Source organism: Kryptolebias marmoratus, linkage group LG2 (genome assembly GCF_001649575.2).
Source record: "Kryptolebias marmoratus isolate JLee-2015 linkage group LG2, ASM164957v2, whole genome shotgun sequence".
Classification (NCBI taxonomy): Eukaryota; Metazoa; Chordata; class Actinopteri; order Cyprinodontiformes; family Rivulidae; genus Kryptolebias; species Kryptolebias marmoratus.
The window spans coordinates 24167756-24181042 of NC_051431.1; the positions used below are offsets into that span (position 1 = coordinate 24167756).

The window sequence follows — 13287 nt, forward strand, 5'->3', positions numbered from 1 at the left end:
TTTTGTTAAAACTGTAAACATATTTCCTGTTTGTTGATGTTCTGAATAAAAATATAATTGGTTGCTTAAAACGTTTACACAGTAAGGTATCTGTTAAATGTGTCCAAAAATGTGGAAAAGCAACTCAGGTTTTGTTAGCTGTTTGAGAAATTTTGTTCCGCCCACTACGTTTGCTCACATCCTGTGCATCTGCTGGGGGCTAAGCCCTCCTTGTCCTTAAAATCTAGTGACGCCCCTGATAACTCTGCTTTAAAATTTTCAACAACTTTATCTCTGACCTGTCTGGTGTGTTCCTTGGTCTTCATGATGTTATTTGATGACTAATGCTCTGTAACAAACCTATAAGGCTCACAGAACATCTGGATTTCTTCTCAGATTAAATTACATACAGGTAGACTATTTACTAATCAGGTGACTTCTGGAGGCGATCGGTTTCACTGGAATTTAGTTCAGGTATCAGAGAAAAGCGTGAATATAAAATGCACACCACACGTCTCTGATTTTTATTTGTAAAAATATTTTGAAAGCCATGCGTAATTTTTCTAGCACTTCACAGTTATGCCCTACTTTGTGTTGGTCTGTCTCATAAAATCCCAGTAAAATATTTTAAAGTTGTAACATGACAAAATGAGGATATGTTCTTTTAAACGCACTCTACATACAGTACATCCATACAGGCATACATAAAAAATATATACACATACACTCAGAATTTTTGCTTCAAATTCCTTTTTCCCTCACTTGTTACAATTATATTTTTGTACCACCTTTTGAACTGGATCATGCTTGGACATTGCTTTAGCTCCGTACTTCACTCTTTAAATTATGGCTTTTTAGTGTTGTTTAGACAAATGAGTTTTTTAAGTTCAACTCCATTCATCTATCCATCTTTCCGTGCACTTTCTTTCTTTTTTCTTCTTGTTCAGGTTTGCAGGGAGCTGGTGCCTATCTCCAGCAGTCAGTGGGTGAAAGGTGGGGCACACCCTGAACATGTTGTTGGTCCATCTCAGGGTCACATACAGACAAATAAGACACACAACCACTCACACCTAGTGACAATTTAGAGTTGCCAATAACCTTACATGCACATTTATGGCCTGTAACCAGAGAAAATCCCTAAATGCATAGGGAGAACGTGCAAACTCCACAGATAAAGACTCCATTCTGGAGTTGAACATGTGACTTTCTCTCTGTGAGGCAACAGAGCTCCTGCACAGTGTAGCTCAAAGTTTAACTCTCCGCTGAAATTATATCCTTCTTCGCCAGAAAAAGTTTTTTACATTGCCAGGGAGATGGTTATTTATTGCTTTAGACAATGTGCTGCCAAAAAAGGAGCAGATTAATCAGTTCTATTATTCTTGCTTTTGAAAATAGCTAATTTATATAATCTCTATATTCAGTTTTATGAAATATTATACCTCTTTGTCTGCAGTTTTGTTATTGAGAATAGTGTATTTTTTAGGTACTGGTCCAAACCTCTGCACAATATTTCACATATGGTAGAACCAGAGCACAACATAACATGTGGACTGCTTCTTACAAAATATTGTATTATATGAGGTTTCCATCTTATTTTATCATCTATTATTACACCAAGAAAGTTTGTTTTTTACTTCTTCAATGCTCACTCCATCTGCACATATTTCAGCTTTACTTATTGCTTTATGAATTCAGTTTTTCTTAAAATCTGTAGTAATTTGTTTTTACCAAACAACTTTTTTACTTTATTTCTTTATATATTTCCAAGGTTTTTAATGCAGCAACTCCTTAAAATGTTCACTAAAACCAAAAATATTTCTGCAATAAGCAAGCATTGCAATTTTAATTTATTTTTGAAATCCTTTAAATTTCATTCATGCAGAGAATGAACCATTTCAAACTCAATACAGAGCCCTGAGGAATGCCACGAGCAATGTCCAAGAATGATAATGATGTCCCAACTTCACAAACGGTTTCGTGTCATTCTAGTAGCTTCTCATCCAGTGAAATAATATCTTCTTAATGACACATTTAAGGTAGTATCTTGCTGGATTGTGACTGTTGAAGACTAAATGATGAATAAAAATAATGAAAAAATGGGAAGAAAATAGGCACATTTTCTACTGTAGTCTCACTGAACTCTGAGTGCTTGCACCCAAGCGACCAGCGAGTCACGTGGCCGTGCTTAGAGTGGCCAATTTCTAAGATTAAAGGCTATTTTCATGTGTTTCTTTGGTTGTGCACATTATTTTTTTTTTAAATATTTTGTTTGAAACTGAGAAAAAGGTTCAAGACACTTTGGAGACTCCCTTGTGAAAGCCGTTTGCCAACTAGTCACCAACAGTCGCAGTGCAGTAAATTACTACCTTTAACTAAAATGGGAGAAGGATGGGGGGAGTGGGTACTGGGGGTCAGAGGTCAAAGACAAAGCAGAAAAACAGCAGAAAAAACCTGAAGTGTCTGTGTTTCAAGCTGACTTTCAGGAACCTTTGGAGGGTACGTTTTTGTGCATGTGTGTGTGGAAGCTTCATGTTACAGGAGGGCATGTGTGTAAGTCAAAAAGGACAGTGGGTGCTCAGTCATGTACAGTTACAATGTGTGTGTCTGTGTGTGTTTGTGTGGGTGTGTGTGTGTGTGTGTGTGTGGCAGAGAGGGAGGCGAGCTGGCAGAAACACTCCCAAACTCTTCAGCACATTTCCTCACTGCGAACACAATGTATGCACTGTATTTTCTCACCAGCACAAGTGAGAGTTTGATTAACAGTCAGTGTAATATTCTTCCTTTTGCCCCCCTCCCCCACCTCCTCCCTCCTCCTCCTCCTCCTCCTCCTCCATTCATCTCCCCCACCTACCTGTTCTTGATGACTGCACCTCCAGATTGCCTGCAGGGGGAAGAAGAAGAAGAAGAAGAAGAAAAACCAACAGATGTGTGGTGAGTCACTCCTTCACCCCACCCAGTTTTCTCCACAATTTTTCTGTTTTTCTTTTTTTGGTTTCTCATTCTCATCCAACACGTCTCCATCACTTTTGTTACTGAAGTGTCTCTTTCCATGTTTAACTTTCACACTCTCCCGTTGCTCAACTGCTTTTGTTGTGTTTTTTATTATTATTTATTTATTTAATTATTCTTCACACTTCGCCTCGTCTTCCTTTTCTCTCTCCTGTTAATCACTCCTCTTGTGTCTTCCTGCTGAGTGCAGACATCAAGGTCACTCGGCTATACAGACTGTAGATACAGGACACACAAAACCACACACACACACACACACACATTGTGCTACAGTGCAGAGCCAAAAGCAGCCTTGCAAAAATAGTGCAGTGAAGCTGCTAGTTGCAATTTGTTATTTTTTTTCTGTGCAGTCACAAAAGAACAAGACTGATTAATTGATTGATGCAGCAAGAGAGCTCAGAGTAGATGTAGATTTGTGGAAAATGTGGTTGCTGCTGGACAAGTAGTAAAAGAGTGAGGCAACAATTCGCCACAGAATTCCTAACATCCTATGTTTGCATGTAGTGGTTGAGCACAGCTAAATCTTTGTCACCAGAATTTTTTTTTTTTTTCTTTTTTACAAGTTTGGACCAGAAATACCTCAGCTACACAGTGCTTTACGAAGGAGGCAGGTTGAGTTTAAATAAAGAAGGTGTGATGATGGGTCTCTGAAGAAATTAAAGGCCTAAGATTACGGGAAGGAAGGAATGCGTATCGCCCACCTTTCATGACAGAGATCATCATACAGAAAAATCGCTGGCATCGCTGAGAAGGGACAGAGTTGTACTGGTTTTGCTCAAACCTTGTAAATGTTGTTATGCTCAATCTTGTGATATTACAAAATGATCTTGCAAAATGTGTGATTGTTCAAAGTCTGTGATGAGGATAACTTTCAGCCACTACCTCATCAAACATTAGCCCAATATCTGTAAAACTGACAAGGTTATAGCCATTTTTGTGTTTCCTAAGGTCAATTATATGATCATGAATTGTAATGACTCCAAAATTAACCAGTTGTTTATCCAGTTAATGAAAGTGAGTTTCATTAAAATCTTCCAGTCCTCCATGAGATATTTTGCTAACAGATCTCATTCGATCAGTCAGCGCTCAGAGTATGTGTTGTGAATGACCCTTAGCTACTACCACACGAGTCTTAGCACAAATATTTGTAAAACTGGCCAAGTTATAGCCATTTTTTGTTTGCTCAGATTGCTTAGAAAACACAAAAAAAGCAGCCGTCTTGAATCAGGTTAACTTCAAAAGTTGGTTAGTTGTAAATGTACATCAGACAAACACACACACACACAGACACAAGCAAAGCATTATCACCCTAACATCTTTGTCAGCAGGTGATAAATAAACACAACCAGTTATTTACTAAAGGGAGGACTTCAGGTCTCTTTGCTAACTGGGAACATATTAATCAATGACACCACATCTTGAACTGAGTTCAGTAACAAAATTACTAAAGAAGCACCAGTAATACCCATTTATATACATATTTTATCTCTCTATAATAATTTTAATTTGATTTTTTATCCTCATCCATAATTTCTGTACTCATAATTGTATTACTTTTATCCTAATTGTAATTTAGTATTGTGTATGCTCAGCACTTTGGGTCGACAAGGAGTTATTTGTAAATGGGCTGTAGAAATAACTTTGACCTTTGAAGCAAAATGTAACATTTGTTTTGATCCTTCCCAAACATGTTATTTTACAAATATGTAAAATCAAGCTTTATTTCAAACATCATAACAAATGATAACAAACAACTGATACATGCAACAGCAAAAACACATGCGTGTACAACGTGTTTCTCATGCAGCTCTTTCCTATCAAACTCATCTGTGTGATTTCCTCTTTGACGGTTTAGTTCAGATATTCAGTCAGGTAAAAATCACTTTTAGCAATTTAGGCTTTATTCAACTTTCTGTGCTGCCACGTAGGAGCTGATAATCAACAAAATTAGACAAAAGCTACTGAAACATCAACAGTTCCATGCAAAGCTATATGAGTCGATATACACTCACAAGCACTCGTGTTTTTGAACCTTCCTATTACCGTTCAGGGTCGCATGGTGCTGGTGCCGACCCAGCAGTCAACAGGTGAGAGGCAGAGTACAACCTGAACAGGTGGTCAGTCCATCAGACTCACACCCAGAAGGTCACTTTAGAATCTCTAATTTCATGTTATCATTCTTTGGGAGGCTTTCCTGGACAAAACGCCCTCATGAGAACATAGAAACTCCATACAAAAAAACTGTGGCATTTGAACCCAGTACCTTCTTCCTATGAGGTGATAGCGTTACCCTCCTGCACCATCGTGCAGCTCACTCACTGCAGAGTACAGGATAAACCTCACTCAGCTGACAGGGATCTCTGACTCTAGCAGTGAGCTGCTGACTGATAAATTATCAGTCAGTAGCATGGAGCGGACAGATGGGACATGATCAGAAGACAGAAAACTAAAGACAATAGGACATCTTCTCCAACATGGGAGGCCTATTTTTTGTGTCTGTCTACACTTAGACCACCCACAGGTGGCTCTTATTTACCTAATTATGTGACTTCTAAAGGTAAAGGCTGGGGTGGTGAATATATATATATATATATTCTTCAGTAGATATGGGTGCAGGAGGTGTCTGTTTCTCTGATTTCATTATCAGACCGGACTGTTTTCACGAGACAAAACCTTAACCCGCTGGAGGGAAAAACAAGGCGACAACTTTGTGCGCAAAAAAAAGCAACAAAATAAATATCAAACAACGTATAGCCTTTCTTGTTTTTCCACAGAAAACGTAATACAAACTGTAACATTTGTGTGATTAGCAATTCAGGAAACAAATCTCCGCCCCACAAATATTTCTGCTCAGGTGCTCCTGTTTTATCCGCCAATCAGACCTGGAAATTTCACCTGCAGAGTCAGTTTCAGGTCCTCCCAAACATCAAAGTAGCTACTGGTGCTCTACCTCTGGAGCATCGGGTGACAGGGAAAGGTGCATCCATTCTTTTACCAGATAAAAGCTAAACATAAACTTGCCCCTTCCTCATTAGATGATTTTTGTTTCCATTCATTTATTTCAGCTCAGCTGTTTGTTTATTTTCAAATTATTGATGTTGGTTAGTTAGCTATACTCCACTAACACAGAACCTGATTTAGGTAGCTAGCTTGCTACCTTCTGCGTATTATATTGGGGTATTTGTTCATGTAACAACATGAGTTAATTTAGAGTTACATGTTGAGGATCTGTGTTGTTTTATCATCAGATTTTACTGCATGTCTACAACTATCAAGTGTAAAGTGGAGTAGTAGGTCAAACGCCTGATGTTATATTTACAAGTTTTTGGACAATCTTTGTGTTATTGTTCTGTATGCTCATACTGTACCCCTTGGTTATTTGCAAGATTGTGTGTAATCTGGAATGCAAACTGATAAAAAGTTTAAAAATGATGTTAAAAATATAATGTTGTAATCTATATGTGTGTGTGTGTGTGTGTGTGTGTCAGTACTATTGTTTGACTATTGATTAAGTGTTGTTTCATGTAATTTGTGTAATTTATAGAGACATAGACAAATAACCTGAATGCACAAATTTAGGTCCAAAACTAAACCTTTCCTGCAACAATAAAATCTGCCCCTCTGCTGGATCCTCATGCCACACTTTGGCCACCCAAGGAGGAAATCTCTAGATCCACCACTGGATTCTGGTGTTGGCTCTTTGTGAGCTGGTGTGCTTTCGTTGCCTCTGGTGTGTAATCCTAGCATTCCATGTTTTAATTTTATTTTTTTACCATTTTCTTTTAGCTGCTGAAATAACTTTTTTTTTCTTTCAGCAGCTTTTGTTCCAGACCTGAGATGACTAAATATAATATATGTGTGTGGATTTTTACATTTCGTTGTGCTTCTTCTCTCCATTTCTCTGCATTTGTCCTGTTTACTTTGTATGCACAGTTTTTTTTTATATGCAAACAATTCAATCAAAGTATGTCTACAGTTATTCACAGTTAAAGATGATAGTCAAAATAAGACTCACCATAATCGAGATTTATAAGAGAGAAACATACACATTTTATAAATCTAAGGAAAAGGATTTGGAGAGCATCTTTGAAAGTAACAGAGTTGTGTTTATTAAACTACACACTTTGTGCATCTGGTCGCTGAAGTTAAAGCTGTACGTTCTGAAAAGCCCCAAACCTCAATCTGCTATAAATAAAGACTGGGCTAGTCTGGTAACATCATCCCTTCTTCTTTTCCTGTCTGAAACAGGCTGCTGAAGTCGCATAATATTGTACATGACGCACATTGTTTAAAAAATATATCACTGCAAAGAACAAACACAATTTAAAAGTAGGGTTTCTTAACAAGATGCATATACAAAGGCCCACCACCCTCACCCCAACCCCGCCAAAGTTTTAAACAAAGATGTCACATAATCAGGTAGCGTATAAAACATAAGTAGTGAATGACTCTCAGCTACTACCACGCCAAATTTGATCAGTAAAACTGACTGAATTATAACCTTTTTTGTGTTTTCTAATGTCACTTAGCTGTGGTGGCCATATTAAATTGAGTTGGCTCCAAAGGTTAATCAGTTGTAGATCTTTATCCAATGATTACTTTCTGAGAGCTTTATAAAACCCTGACCAGTGGCAATGAGGTATTTTGCTAACAAAGACACGCATGCACACACACAGGGATAGGCAATTACATAATTGCACACTTTCTATGGGTGATAGCAAACATTTGCTAATGAATTTGTGGTAATAATGAAAAGGTGTTTTTGTTTTTGCCTGAAACAACAAATTAAAAGAAGTTCTTATTTCAGCGTTATTTTCACTACAATCTCTCAGTTCCTTCTTAGCCCCAAGGCCTCGATTTCTGCCAAACTTCATTGAAATATGTTACATATTTTTAGATACGCACTAATTAACAGATAAAAAGCAGACCGACTCACAAGCTTACTAAACCTCGCTGGCAGAGTTAATTATTGCCGTCTGCCTCGACTGTATGCTAGGTCACAACACAACACCGAGAGCATATAATCCCAAGAAGTGCAGAATAAAAGATAAATTAGGTTGTAAAAATTAGATTTCTTTTCACATGAAGGAAAGATAGCGACAATGTCAAGTAGCGTCAACAGTCCTTGGTGGAAATTAACAAAGAGTAACTCATCACACCCAGCAGATTCTGGTGAATCCCGACCACCTGTTCATCATCAAAAACGTAGAAATCCAAGCTGCAACCTTGCAGGCTGTCACTGGGCATGTTGTTTTTTAAAGACATGACTGAAACATCGATACTTTGCGTTTATGTCCTCGATTGTGCCATAAGGATTGAGGAACTTCCCTTATTTAAAGAGAATATGTATTTGAAGGGATTAATAAAGATCAGTGCTTGAAGTTAGCAACAAATATGACCCTTAGAGCATTTTAAAGTGATATCTCTGATTTTATAGTGGGTTTCTGTGGAAAGGTTATGAACCATTAATGTCTTACCTGTTGTAGATAGCTTTTTAAAAGACCCCAGTTTAGAGAAACAATGTTTGGGCACTTCCAGCAGGAATATCATGATATTTCTGCTGGAACAACAGTGTGAAGCAAAACTGATGGCATAAAGGTTTATATATTAGCACCCACATAAATCAGACTGAAGCTGTTTTAATGCAACCAAAATTACCTTTTGGTCTTGGCCCCTTTAGGAGTACGAATCTCTACACACCACAGTTCAATGTAATTACAATTTAGGGGGCCGCCATGCAATTACGACAGTTTTTCATGCATTTCAATTATCTGAAAACTTAAATGATTTTGGCTTGTTTTGCATGAATAAACATTGATTTATATATATTTTCATGCTTAATAAAGACTGCACAATAAAGTAAAAAAAATTAGTCATAGGCTATTAATTAGCAAAGATGCTAACTTAGAACTAGAAAAGCTAATGCAATTTGCATTATGTTCATCCCTGGTAATTCAGACACGAATCAATTTTCAAAGAGAGTTATTATTTATTATTTACAGACATGTATTCTTCAGGGCTCAGCGAAGGAAGGTGTCAGGATTTGATGGTCTTTGGGTTTGTTTTTGTATTGGGTTTATTGTTTCTTTAATTATGTTATTTGGTTCCTGTGTTTAGTTTTGGTGTTTTGTTCCCTGTAATCATTCACCCTTCCTCTGCTCAGTACCTGTCAGCCTGACTCAACCACCCACACCTGTCCCTCGTTCATAATCACTCACCTGTGTCCACTTTCAAATCATCCCCAGTTTTTAAAACCTGGTCATCTCCTTTACTTCGCTGCTGGTTCCTTTTTTACTCCTATGTGCTGTCCGTTTTTTCCTCGTGTTCTTTGCAACCCTGGTTTTTGTTATTTAGTTTTAGTTGCTGCCTCGTCAGCGTTTTGTTTTCCTTTGTTAATAAATCAGGTTTTCTTTGAATTCCTCCTTGTCTGCCTGCATTTTGGGTTCAACCAACTCTCCCTAACCTGACAGAAGGTTGAAAAAGATGTGAAAACACGCAACTTTACTGCAATGGGTTTCTACCACAAGAAGTCATGGTAACTAAGCAAAAAATGGCCCCATGCAGCAACTACTCTGCTGACTCTGCTGACTTAAATTGGCAGCACAGATTATCATTACCAAAATTGTTTTTTTACATTTGAAAATCGATTTTGAATCTTTTATGTCTGCAGTGTGATGCATCCTAAAATAGATTTTGCTCCCACCCCTAGGCCCTGATCATACTAGCTGCTAGCTTATCATTAGTTTGAATTAAACTCTGTTTCTCCAAAGTGGGGTTCTTCAAAGAGCTATCTACAGCAAGTAAGATATTAATTGTTTATAACCTGTCCATGGGACACCGTTTGAAAAAAAATCTGGTCTAGAAATATTGCAGGTGACATCTTCACCGCCATAAGATACTGCTGTCTCATTATAAATTGTTACGAATGAAAACGGGACATATAAATGCGTGAATTTTAAATCAGCCAAAGGAAAGAAATCCACCTTTCAGAGACTATAACAAACAGTACCTGCTGTTTGACTGTAGATAGTCATAAGTGGGGGAGAATAAACACTGACACAGAGAGGTGCTCATTCACTCAAGAGACACACGGGCCCAGATACACACTGCGTTTAGAAAAACTAAGAGGAACCTTGTGAATTAAAAGGCACTGACATCAAGGCTGCACAAGTGACCGAATGGAAATAGACAAAAGAAAAAAGAAAATATTCCAAATGCACCTCTAAGCTGCTCCTCCCTCCATCCCTCTTTTCCTGTGCTGCCTTTAAAGGCGCTGGTATAAGTAATACACTCGACACCCCCCCACCCCGTAACACCACCACAATCATCACCTAAGTTGACAGCTGTAGAAAATGGCGTCTTTCAATTTGGGTACTTTCAAAATCTCATTATATTGTGATAGAGGGAGCTGCATGACTGCCTGTTTGGAGGCTCTGAGTGGAGTCTGAGAGGGAGGTGTGAATAAAGGAAGAGAAAGTTGGGAGACAACACTTGACGGAGGAGAAAAGAGGCATCGAGATTGACCTAGGAGCAAAATCTGAGTCTGAAGAAAGTGACATCCAAATGCAAGAGAGGAGAGGAACACAGATAAGCAGAGACAGACACGAGTGTGTGAGTTATGAAGCAGCAGGAGAGCAGGGGGAGCTAGGATTTTAGATGTGGCTGCACAGAGCTAGACAGAATGATAGGTCAGTCGAAAAACTGGCCCAAATTAGCCAGTTTTTACAACATTAGAAAAGGACATATCTGAATGTACCAAACCGATTAAAGGCAGGCACATCTGTGGGCAGCACAGCATTGTTCCACTTGACACTATGCCCTTTTGTCAATATGCTTCCTACATCAGAGGCCTTTAATAACAAGTGGTTTGTTTTTCAGTACAACACCATTAGACCCAGAGGCTGACCAGAATATTATGCCAATTTTTAAAAGAGCAAAGTTGGATTCACCAGAGCAAATGGTACTGTAACGCACTCATTGCTGGTTTTCTTTTTTTTTTTAAGTGACATTTTGGCCAGTTTTAAGCAGTGTTCCGAGAATAAGTTATGAACAATTAATATCTTACCTGTTGCAGTTTTTTTAAAACAGAGAAACCAAGACCAGATAGTGGATTGCTGCCATCTTAAAACAACTCCAATCTCAAACAGTTCATAACCTGCTGACGGGTTATTTCCACTCAAACCATATTGATGAGCTAATAACGGCCAGTACAAGCAAACCCACTTCCAAACCTGATTTGACCAAATTCCCAAAACACTAGTCTTCAAAGTTCATTATTTAAGACTTTACACCACCATGAATTTGACTTTTTTGTCTGTTTGGTTTCTTATAGAAATATTGACATTTTTTTATTGAAATTAGCCTGTGCTGCACCAGAAGTACTATTAGAACATGCAAAAAAATCAGAGAAATAAATATTAATAGCAATTTACTGAGAAAATTATGGCCATGTAAAGGTCTGGGAAGTATTGTTCACAAGAAATGCTATGAAATTTTAAAGGTTGAAGTTGCTTTAGGATGCACCAATCCACACTGATCTTGGCTGCGTTCAGACTAGACATTAGCTCATCAGTTCTATCAGACGGAAACTCTGTTTCTCCAAAATGGGGCTTTTCAAAGAGCTATCTACAACATGTAAGATATTAATTATTCATAACTTTTCCACAGAACCCCACTTCAAAACGGCTGAAATCTCCTCATTTGTTAGGAAAAACTGTAACTGTTAAAAAAAATACAATTCAGGCCCCAGGACCAGGGCATTTCATCCCATTTGTTTTCTTCTAAAAAAAATCTGCAGGGTTGTAATGTGCATTAACTGCACAACAGGTAACATATTTATTACTGTTTTATTTATGGGTCAAAACCAAACAAAGCAGCTTCATAAATCGGCCAACAGCTGTTCTGATTTCTAAAGACCGGCATCAAACACTGAATAACCCCAATCAGTCAAAGTCTACTGATATAACAGAAATAAGAGCTGCAAAGACAGTTTTTCACACAGAGTAACCCAAAGGCAAAAGGGTGATAATGTTGTAGTCTGTGGATTTTACTTTTGGAGTCACCCAATTCAAGATGGCTGCCACAGCTAATCGACATAAGCCAACAAAGAAAATGCCTAAAACAGATACTGAGCTAAAATTTGGTGTGGTAGTAGCCGACGGTCAGCTGAGCACAACACATTGCATGATGTTTTTGTTTAAACCCTTGGCCGTGAAGTATTACAGTCAGCACTGTCTGTCTGTTAGCAAAATATCTCATGAACCTCTGGCTAGATTTTAATGAAACTTTCAAAAAGTAACCATTAAATGTACATCTAAGGCTGATTCACTTTTAAAGTCATCCTCAGCACATATTCAAAGTACAACACATTTTGACCAAAACAGCTATAAGTTTGTTCTGTCTTATCCTAAGATGATCTTAGTCCAAAACTCTGCCATGAAGGGCTGTGGGTGAAATGCATTCCTCCAAGGAATACTAGGCCTTTAATTAGTAATAAGGGTTCATCTGACTTTTGACTCTGATTAGAAAACTAATGATGACCAGCTCTTTGATTTGATTGATAAACATCCTGTTGAGCAGGTGGGGACAGCTGAAAGAGCACGATCAGCAAACACTCCCTTGAATGCGGTTTCTCGTTGTGCTGGACCAACTTGCTAAGTAGCGTTAACCTGAATTACAGAGGCATAAAGCTATTCTTAGAGCAACAAGGGGCACGTTGATCTCTCACGGAGCTGCAGGTGCAACACAAATAGTGATTAAAAAAAGCTGCCATGACGGAAGGGGCTGTTTGTTATGTGAAGTTGCAGCCAGAAGGTTTTTAGCTCAGCATATGAAAACTGGATGAAGGGTAAAACTCTTTTCTGCTCACCATCTTCACCCAACAAGAGAGTGCAAACTCGAAGAGCCACTCCCCTAAATGCCGAAATATACCTTTTAACGTGGTCAAAGGCGAGAGGTTTAGCTAACCACCAAACAGCTGTTTATCACAGAGGACAGAAGCACAGAAACTCCCACAGCTGTAGCTCACTGGCATGTGGCCACCGTGGTCCTGCAGGCCGAGCAGTCGCTGAAAACACAGACCACAAGGAGACGCGCCGAGAAACCAAACTGCCTATCATCAAACCACACAGCTGATGGATGAGAGCCAAGAGCGGATACGAGACACACACAGACAAAACACTTAGCAGCATGAAAACTCCTTTTTTTATTTTTACAATCACTGAGGAGTTGATTAGAATAATAAAAAGTCGTCATCAAAGGGGGGAAAAATTTAACTTAATGTTTTGGGGGGGGGGGGGG

General features: G+C 38.5%; 1 protein-coding gene across 3 annotated transcripts in view; it reads right to left on the bottom strand.

Annotated features, from left to right (window-relative positions):
- dpf1 (D4, zinc and double PHD fingers family 1) overlaps positions 1 to 13287 on the bottom strand; it is a 79981-nt gene that overhangs the window by 59055 nt on the left and 7639 nt on the right. For 2 of the 3 annotated variants that reach the window (XR_001809075.3, XM_017435361.3), the window contains exon 2: positions 2831 to 2860. The exons of the other annotated variant lie outside the window; for it this stretch is intronic. Coding sequence is in view for 1 of the 2 variants with exons in the window: in XM_017435361.3 (XP_017290850.1) it covers positions 2831 to 2860 (30 nt within the window). In the remaining variant the exon portion in view is untranslated. The remainder of the gene's footprint in view (positions 1 to 2830; positions 2861 to 13287) is intronic. 3 annotated transcript variants of the gene reach the window in all.